This window comes from Miniopterus schreibersii (assembly GCF_964146895.1).
Source record: "Miniopterus schreibersii genome assembly, chromosome: 9".
NCBI classification, from domain to species: domain Eukaryota; kingdom Metazoa; phylum Chordata; class Mammalia; order Chiroptera; family Miniopteridae; genus Miniopterus; species Miniopterus schreibersii.
The window spans coordinates 42,548,207-42,558,574 of NC_138118.1; the positions used below are offsets into that span (position 1 = coordinate 42,548,207).

General features: G+C 41.4%; 1 protein-coding gene across 3 annotated transcripts in view; it reads right to left on the reverse strand.

The window, feature by feature from the left end:
* The window catches only part of PIK3CG (phosphatidylinositol-4,5-bisphosphate 3-kinase catalytic subunit gamma), a 33,232-nt gene extending 23,186 nt beyond the window's left edge, over nt 1-10,046 (reverse strand). Inside the window, exons 1-6 of one of the 3 annotated variants that reach the window (XM_081146942.1) lie at nt 9,976-10,004; nt 9,603-9,638; nt 5,725-7,788; nt 2,958-3,023; nt 2,624-2,849; nt 1,113-1,216 (exon numbers count right to left, since the gene is read on the reverse strand). In XM_081146942.1, the coding sequence (XP_081003068.1) occupies nt 1,113-1,216; nt 2,624-2,849; nt 2,958-3,023; nt 5,725-7,719 (2,391 nt within the window). In that variant the 5' untranslated portion in view covers nt 7,720-7,788; nt 9,603-9,638; nt 9,976-10,004. Of the gene's footprint in view, nt 1-1,112; nt 1,217-2,623; nt 2,850-2,957; nt 3,024-5,724; nt 7,789-9,602; nt 9,640-9,975 lie in introns of those variants that run through there. The other 2 variants (XM_081146943.1, XM_081146944.1) reach the window with 2 other exon arrangements.
* Between the last annotated feature and the right edge of the window lie 322 nt (nt 10,047-10,368).

Here is a 10,368-nt window from a genome sequence, read left to right on the forward strand (position 1 = left end):
TATAATAAGATAAAATTTAACTGCAGTAAACAGAAATCTAGCACTCAGGTACAGCACCTCCTCCCTCTAAAAAAACTCCCATACATCTAAGTAAACTCAAGGAATTTTGTGGGAAATGTGGCTTAGCAGCCACTCACTTCAAAATAAAAAAATCTTAGGAGTGAATTCAATATGCATAAAAAATGTGATGTGATCTTTAAAAAAAAAAAGCAAACCCAATCTGAAACTATATTAATATGTTATTATTCCTACCAATGTGTAGGAAGGCAAAACACATTAAAAATGAACTAAAGATGTAAACAGAAACTTCTCAAGAGAAGATGAAAAATAGGCACACGAGATGTTTAACATTAGGGAAATGCAAATAAAAACGAAAATGAGATACCACTTCTCACCATTTCAATGGCTATCATCAGTCTTTTCAAAAGACTGATGATAACAAGTGTTGGATAGGATGTGGAACAGTTGGAACTCACATATATTGCTGGTGGGAATATAAAATGAATGGCATAGTCACTTAAAAAGAAGTTTGGCAGTATCTTATAAAATTACATACACATGTACCATCTGACCCAACTAGCCCACTGTTAAATATTTAATCAAGAAATGAATGGAAAACAAATTGTAACATAGCTATACAAGGAAATACTACTCAGTTATAAAAAGGAACAGTCTAGTGATACACATATCAGCACGGATGTATCTTAAAAGCATTATGCTAAGTAAAAGAATCCAGATACAAAAACTACATACCGTATGATTCCACTTCATGAAATTCTAGAAAAGGCAAAATTACATAATAGAAAGCAGATCTGTTGTCTGGGATGGGCATGGAAGGAGGAAAGGACTAACTAAACAAGGGATATGAAAGAACTTCTTCTATATCGTTTCTATAGAAACGTTCTGTATCTTATTGTGGTGATGGATGAAATGCACACTTAAGTGGACAAATTTTTGTGGCATGTAAATGATTCCTCATGAAAGCTGATTTAAAACAAAATGGGTGGGAGATTGCCTGGTGTTGAGGCTTTTAGTATCTAGTGTTTACAGAAGGACTTGACAGACATTTTCAAGACATAAAGGCCACGTGGAGACATCAAGGTGATACCTACCACCAGTGCTCCTGCTTTTAGTCCAGGATCATATGGAACTCTAAAGCTCTTGGGGAGATTCGAATTCTGTAGGTTTTCAAGCTTTTGCTTAAGTTGTGAAATAACTGTAATTGTCAAAAGCACACAAGAGTTATATGAGTTCAAGAAATTACCAATATGATGTGTAACATTTCTTGAGGCCATTTGGTCTGGTGTGGATACGAGAAAAGGGTATCTGTCTTTGAGAAACTATCCATTTGAGGGGGCAAGGTAAGTCAGGCTTTCTGGAAGTAAAACCACCATGTATACATACTACAACAGGGGATAGAAACAGGGGAATAGATATGGGATATCAAGACAACCAGGTAGAGAAGGCTGTTTTAAAGATAATGCTAAGGAATTGATACTGTAGTTTTCTTTCTAACATGTGAAACTTTAAACTGCCATCTGATTTGGGGAACAGATACTCGAAGACCATATTAAATAGAATTCAGTTAAGGTTCTGTAAAATCTTTTCAAAAGAATAACTTAGGCTCTGTGGAGATGATGTAACAGCTTCAAAACTGTAAAGGCAAAATACATAAATTAAAAATTACTCCCTGTATAACAGACTGGAGGCCAGTACAAATATTCCCCTTTCTTACTTACAAGAAAAATAAAAGTAAGATCATCATTACCACTATTATTTTTAGGACAGAGAATTATTGGTGTATTAGAAAGGAATCAAAGGGAAAAAGTGGAAATTCTAAATATTCAGAAGTTTAAAATACTGGCTGACTATATTAGTGAGTGTCCATTATGAGCCATACCGCTGGGTGTGGGTATACAAAGAATAAGAGATATTTCCTAGCTTCAAAGCTCATATAGTTTAGCAGACCAGGAAGATGAATAGATGACTATAATTTAATGCAATATCAACCAAAAACTATGAGAATACAGAGAAAGTGATTAATTTTCCTAGGGCAGGGACAGGATTTCTTAGGGATAAGAAGAAAATATGGGAAATGCCTTTATGGAAGAGGTGATATACATTTTTTTATTTGAAGTACTCAGATATATATATAATATATACCTATGAGGTATATATATGTATACATATTTATGCCAAAAATTTTAAATAGCTTCCCAATAACTCATTACTTTAAAAGACTGAAAATCTGAAAATTATATGCATACATTGAAAGATAGGGAGAAAAAAGTAAATATTTGAAAAGAATTAATCTTTGTGTATATGTGCACAATTGTTCTTAAAAATAGATGTTACATCTGCATAATGCTTTAAAAATGTTCAGAGTTTAATATCTATCATAAACCCATCATTAAAAATATATATAGTTTTAAAAATATATTAACTTGTAAAGGGAGAATTTTAAATTTGCTTGTTCCATGAAGACAGAAGATTAAAAACATTTGTTCTTTGCTGCCTTTAGAAGGTTCAAATTGTCTTCCAGAAGGAAGAAGAATCATAGGGATGATGGCATTTGGAGATGAAGGCATTTGGAAAGAGAACCAAGAAAATACTGCTACCATACCTTGGGAACTGACGTCATACTTTTCAGCAGAAAGAGATTTAATATCAATGGTAACTTTCTGTAACATCTCAATTACTTGGACTTGCTGGGTAAAGTCGTGCAGCATGGCAGTGCCACAGCCCCTCAGGTAGGCTTCCAGGATCACAGCGAACCTCTGCTGATAGTGCCTGGACTGGGCTATCTCACTTCTCAAGAACCAAAACAAGAAGTGACCAATTCTTTTGTTCTGAGAGTGGGAACAAAATGGTTGAAATGATTGTGACTAATGCTCTAGATCTATCAGTCAATTCCCATAACTTTTAAAATGTCACACTACTATTAAAGAAGTACTTACTCTTAGACCACGCTTCAGTAGAAATCTGGCAAGGGCACTGTCATGGTAAGGTTCAAATTTCACAGCCTAAAGGAAGAACACATCGGCATTTGTAGGGCTGCATTCTATGTTGGTTAATCAGGGAAAAGGAAATGGAGAAAACTGGTGTTCTGCCTTGGTGGCCTTTTATGGCTAGGGTGATGAGAACCTTACCAGTTACTTAAGTTCAGTCCTTTCTTTTCAAGGACACTTTGGGCCAGAGTGAACCACTTGCTTAAGGACCAGGAGTAGAAGCCAGAACTCTTGACTCACAGTCATGTGCTTTTGATAACGTCAAAGGCGAAGAGGGGAGGGCTTTTGCTCCCATTAAGGGCTTACTTGATTGATTGGAAGGATAGAAGGGAAAGGTGGAGATGGCTATAACAAATCTGTGAAAGTGTAAGGTAAGTGAGGTTGTTGGAAAGAAAACAGACAGTGGAGATGTAGTACATGTAAGGGGAAAAATATTTGTCAGATGTGAAGAACCTAAAAATCTTATTGCTGCTCTTCTGCTCAAGACGTGTGTCTGGCATCTCACTGGCAAATCTGAGCTGCCTCACACTTTCTTACTGCAAGTAAACAGCAGGCCTGGATCAATCCATACGGAATGATTACTACTCCTTGCCAGCTGTGGTGTATACAGAGCTTTTTGTCTGAAAAATCTCTTATTTTATATGCTTCCTCAGGTTTTGTAGTGTTTAGTAGTTTTCATATCACTTGGTTAATACAGAGATACTGACTTAGATGATAGCTCTATGACTCAAGAAAAAGAACCAATAAAATGTGAAAAATAATTAAATCCTGGTGGGTGCATGATATCTGTTATATCATTCTCTGTACTTTTCTATAAATCTGTGATAGTCCATAATTTTAAAAGCAGCCAGACTAACAAATATTGTTTGATTATTATAGATGCATATATAAAGCCAAAGGGTAGATATCATGCATAAACACGATAAGAGGAGGCTTAAAATTAAATATCTCAGAGTTTTTTTTTAATAAATAGACACAGTCTGTCCTTTTTTCAGATGGAACAGAAGACATTCCCATTCTACTTTATGTTTTAGGGTCTGGGGCTTTTGGTATGATTTCGACTTCTTTCTCTGGTTTTCCAGCTTGGAAGTGATCAATACTGACTTGATAATATTTCAATTATCTCCATACTTTCAAAGATGCTTTCCATGGGTGTGGTCAAATATATGCCATTGTAGCTCCAGCTGAGAATGTAGTTATTTCACTACCAGTACTTACTTCAGAAATGTTTTAATTTTCTAACCCTAATGTGAGTCTTTTCAACCTGTTTTAATCAAAATGAGTCATTTGGCCATATCTTAAAATGTCTCAAATAATTTTACAAATGACTACTCTTCTTCAAATTTATGACCACGAATTCAATGTTAGTATTACTTATTGACCTTTTTCATTTAAATACTTCCAAGAAAACCATTTATTTTCCAATTCTGCAAAGTTTACTTGTGAAAATGACACTGTAAAATAATTCATGGTTGCCTTGGGACTTGGAACACATCTCATGCAAACTTGTTTTATGTTCTATTTGTTATGGAGAGCTAGAAGGCTGAAGATACTTGGATTATTCTAAAGTGTTCATTAGCGTTATGCTAGTATCTGCACTCATAGGCAGAGAAAAATATTGGATATATCTGATAGAAGAAGGCAAAGGCCAAATATAATGTTTCAAGTATCTGCCTAATGGAAGATAAAGATTCAGAGTTAAAGTGGAAAGTATCCAAAACGTTCATCAGAAAACCCCAGGGCCTTCCTGTCAATACAAATAATAATTAGACAATTTAGTGTCCAGCACTTAGCCTGGACAATCTTAATGATCTCAGGTCAGGCATCACCTATTCAGAACTGTCCTGGCTTCTTCAATCTAAAGTAAGTGTTCCCAGGACCCCCTAACTATTGTCTCATACTACTCTGTAGTTTTCCCCTCAAAGCATTCACCATAATTTGTTATTAAATATCTGCTTGTATATGTATCATTTAATGTCAGTCTTCTCTATGTACTGCAAGCTACAGCAGGGGAGAGAGGGGCTCTGTTTTCATCACTGCTCTATTATCCAGCGTCTAGAACAGTGGAAACTCTATGTACATGTTGTTGCATTAATGGACACTTCTGCACTCTAAAACAGAATTTCTATTCCAATTTCTTTACTTCCTCATCCTTGTCAAGCAGCACCATCTAATCTGAGACTGGCTACAGTGAGCAGGAGAACTGTTCCTCCGTTCTTTAACTTCCTAAGAAAACGTAGCCTCTCTTGACCCCAGGGAAAGTATGTCACCTTGGGTATATGAGTTAGCCTCTCTTTGCCTCAGTTTCCTTATAATTAAAATATTAATTTGACTTCCATCATAGTTACTGAGAGAGTTAAATGTGATAATACACAAAAAGCATGTATATAACTTGGAGCCTTGGCAGAAGGGAGCATTCCATAAATTGGATCTATCATTAATACAATAAATAAGAACAAAGTATTCCCACAGGGCCAGTCCTCCTAAAATGTGGAAATGTTAACATTTTCAAAATGCTTGTCAGAAAACCCTCAAAGACAACAACAAAATAAATGGAACAGTTTGGTACTTTTTGAGGTGGTTTCTTCAGATCTGCTTTGACAGATCATGATGCTCTGGACAAAGGGCATCTGATGACAATTGACTGGGGCACCTGTGAAAATGCAAATAAATTCCTTGAGAAGAGTGCTCTGTAAATAACACTGGCATCCCCTACCTGGACCAGCTGTAGCAGGTAATGCAGAACATCATCATCCTCCAGGCCCTCCAGTTTCTGAACTGCAATGGCTCTTACATTTTCATCTGAAAAGTTGCAGTCCAAGAGTTGCATTGTCAGCCCAACATCCAAAGCACTTTGATCCCAGACCTCCCTTCTGGCTAGCAATTGGTATGTTTTGGCCACAATTTCTTGCTGTCCCCATTTCACTGAGCTAAATAGCTTAGGATATGCTTTTGGATGCTTAAGGCTTTCATATCTGAAATGCCAGAGCAATTCTTTGTCTTCGGCTGTGAGAGGGTTAAGTGGATCAGTGGCTATGATCGCCTCCAGTTGCTTCCGAAGCTGGTTGGGCATTTCCGCTCGAACCCGGTCCCCTTCGGGGTCAGGAATGGGCCGATGCTTAGGCAAGGCTATGGGGTGACAGTAATTGTCCAGAAGAATGCAGATGGACATTGAATTCTCCTTGTCTGGGTTGGTTGCTGATGTGAGCTTGTCAGCATTGAAGCTCTCTTGGTCTTCTCCCTTCCCAGATATTTGCCACATGTGGAGCACGTATTCCCCGTGGCGCAGGAGGAACCGGTGGTCTATGAGCAGCAAGTTCACATAATAGAGAAGCTGAGCTTTGCCTCTGGATTCAGAACTGGGAGTCTCTGCAGAGGCCTTACCAGACAGCGCGGGGGCTTTGCCGCAGTAGATCTGGAGGTTCAGTAGAGCCCCTTTGGGTAAGTCTTTGATTTTGATACTGAACTCGAGCCACACGTTCCAGAGCACCTCCTCCGTGAAGGGTTTGGGGCTGGTTCTCCTTTGGCAAAGGACCTGCTGCCCGTGCTGGATGTTTGCCTCCACGAACACCGTGAGGTCAGCGTTTCGGGGCAGGACGGGGATATCAATGCCTCTGATTTTGACCCTGAACTTCCGGTCACAGTCCCACAAGGACACGGTGAACACGCTCTCGTGGTCCTTCCCGTGGATGGTCAGTTGCTCATGGTAGCCGGTGACCCCTGTGCAGTCATCCACCAGCGGCCACTCTTCTCTCCTCACCTCGTCCTGGGCCGGGTCCGGAGGCGTGTCCAGCACCAGGTGGATCTCCTCGCCGTTCTTGAGGCAGTGCCTCACCCACTGGAAGTTCTTGATGGGCGTCTCACCCACCAGGTACTCATCGCGGCCACACACGCGCAGCACGAAGTCCCGTTCGTTTTGGCTTTCGGGGATGTCCATGAGGGACTTCTTCTTCGCCATCTTGGTGAAGAAGCTCTGGAGGATGGTGGCTGGGGTGTCATCGGCCAAGACCTTGACGGTCTGGCTGGTGGTGCTGCGGTGAATGACGATGAAGATGCAGTTGTTGGTAATCTTCTTCAGCAGGTACTCGGGGAGCGGCTTGGACGTCACCCAGGGGTGCATGGCGTAGAGCTTGGGGTCGCGGCCGGCCACCTCCGCCATGCGCGGGGTCAGCAGGCGGCGGCGCGTGAACTCCAGCTCGTCGTCGTGCACGTTGCTGACGTCGGTGACGTCGTAGCCCATGAGCGCCGTGAGCTGCCGCTGGAAGGCCAGCGTGTCCTCCAGGGGCGGGCGCCGCTGCACCACGTGGATCTGCCCCGGGCTCTTGTGCAGCACCTTCCAGTAGCGCAGGCAGTCCAGCGTCTGCACCACCTGGTACTTGTCGTAGATCTCGTACCACTGCCCCTTCTTCTGGTAGAGCAGCAGGAACTGGTCCGGGCTGAGCCGCTGGTAGAAGTCGGCCGCCGCGCTCGTCTCCAGCGCGCGGAGCCACACCTGCGCCTTCATCTGCTCCACGTTCCCGTGGCCGGCCACGTGCAGCAGCACGGTCTCCGGCGTCTTGCTGCTGCGCTGGCTGGTGGGCAGCACGAACTCGACGGCGATGAGCTCCATGGAGGGCAGGCTGGCGGCCGAGCCGCGCGGCTTCATCCTGCGGCGCCGGCGGCGGTTGTCCTCCCTCAGAACCACGGGCTGGTCACGGCTGCCCAGCTCCATGCCCCGCGCGACCTGCGGCGGAGAAGCGGGGGGCTCTGTCACGCCGACGCCCCTGACGGCTGCGTTTTGCTGTGAGGCAGGAGAAGGGGTGAAGAGCGACAGTGAGGTGGGCACGAGGATGCGGGGGCTGAGGCGGGGCCCGCCCGGCCCGCCCCGCGTGTCTGCTGACGGGAACTGGAGGAATGGCCTCCGAGCCCGTTCCCGTCTGTCAGGCGGAGCGGAGCCGAGAACTAAGCAGGGTAGTATGTACACGGGTCGCCACGGACGATGGGTCTGCGAGGGCTCAGAATCATTCTCGCTACTACCATTATGTGTGGAAGTTTAGTTTAGTAGAGGGGACACGTAAAGCGCTCGTCTGGCACGGTGTCTCACACGGAATGCCCGGGGCAGCTGTCCTTAAGCGTGCTGAAACGCACGGGCGAGTACAGCAAGCCAGTTAAAGGACCGAGCCCCGGTTTGCAAGGTGCACTGTGAAACGCTGCGACGCCCGCCTTGGAAGACAGGCCTCCGACTGACTTCCTCTTCGTCAGTCTCGCTCGGGACCCGGACACCTTGCCTAGCCTCGCTTTACGTTCTCTGTTCACACCGACTGGCTCAGGAATCCACTCCCCAGTCAACTTCCTGTCTTTCTTTTCACCCCCCCCCCCTTTCTAGTTAAGAAAGGTAATCATTTTATTAACAAAACTCAAAACTATCAGAATCGGTAGTTTCAGCCAAGAATATGTGCAGTCATTAAACATTTTGAATCATGCAGTTCTGGTTCGTTGCTATGTTAGGGCACTGTCTGAGGGGAGTCACTCAAAGCTGAACTCTCTTAATGGGAACATTCAGGTAATTTTAACTTTGTTCCAGTTTATTCCATCTTCCTCTGCACTAGACCGTGGAGAAGCCATAGGATGGAAGGAAGGGTTTCTGGGCTCCAGTAACCTGCTGTTTGAATCCCAATTCATTATTTAACTTCTTTTTTGTTCTAATATTTTCATCTCTGTAATGAAAATTTACAAGTTTCTTTTCATCAGTTTATCCACTTTTTCTATAAATACAGGGTGTCCCAATAAATGTATACACACTTAACAATTGATAGCTCAATTTTGAAACTGAAATGTAGTTTAATAAACACTGCCTTTATAATTATTCAAAGTGTGTGTATACTTTTTGGGGACACACTGTGTTTAATGAGTACCTACCCTTCACAAAGCATTTAAGTATAAATTTGACATACTGCAGTAAGAAACTGCAAATAATGATCAAAATGCTAAAAATATGAAAATTGAAATATAACTAAGCTATTTTATTTTAATATTTAATATCGTTGTGTTGTAAAATATTTTAAATAAGAAACAACTATTGACACAAAAATTAATGTTTCAGAAAATATCATTTACTCACTTAAATTACTGGTAATGAGACTCACAATTACTTATTTCCTTAAGAAATAGTGGAGCACTTGACACACACCAAAAAGAAGAGTTTGATTAAAAGATAAGAAAGACGAGTTTCATTAGAGCGAAACTTCTGTTCAAATCTTGGCTTAAAGTTACTTTTATTTTTTAATTATTTTTATTTATTTTTTTAAAGTTACTTTTAGAGTCAATATTCCCTCTCATAAAAAATTAGGAAGTTCTAATTAGTAAATACATGAATCTAACTGTCCCAAAGCACTGTCCCTTGCAGCTTAAAATACTATTTGGTTTGTAATGTTGCTACAATATAGAATAACAAAGAAGAAAACTGTAAGATATATTCATACTGACACTTGAAATAAAATAGGTCTGAATTTAGGCAACGTACAAGTACACAGCAATAACTTCTGTCTCAGTTCAGATCCCAAACAATCTTACAAAATACAAGATGCAGAAGAAAACAGTCAGACTAATACTCACTGCTTTCCTTCATGGTCGAGGTTATGAAGCATTCGCCTTTTAGAGAAGACATTAGAAACACTGATGAGTACAATAATGGCTAGGCATGCACTTTTAAGAATGTGAAGCCTGCCTGACACAGGCTCCTGTGCCCTCCCTTTTCCTCCCAAACAAAAACAAAAAAAGGCCAATGCACCTGCAAAACTATTGCTGCAACTTTATGGATATCTACACATACAGATTGGACTAGACAATGAAGCAGAGACCTTCTGTGGTAGTATCATTTCAAGAACCGACAACAGTTCCAGATAAAAAATATTCTAGCTGAGAAGGAAGTGTAACTATTCCGAGTCAGGCCCAACAAAGGGCAAAAAATAGAAAGGGCAAAAAATACCTGATAAAGCAGTGGCGGCGATGCTGCTGAAGGATCATTTGTTTGGTTTTTGAAAACAATAAATTCGAACCTACCCAGTGTGCCTCTAAACTCTTCCGCTTTTCTGGGTCTCCCTTCGTATCCAGATGCAGAGGAAGTGTTGCAGTTACCAGGAAGGAAGTTTTAACCAAGTTGATTATACGTGTGATTGCTCATTTTAAAAGTGTCAGAAATGCATTTCCTGTTAATAGCACAGGGAGTGAAGCATGAGAGTGAACAGTGTTTACCATATTTTATACTCTTTGAACTAATTTTTTAATAATTGTGAGAGACTAAAACAAATTAAAATTACAGAGATCCAAACAAAAAATACACATTCATGAGACATAAATACATGAAATATTTTCTAGCTAG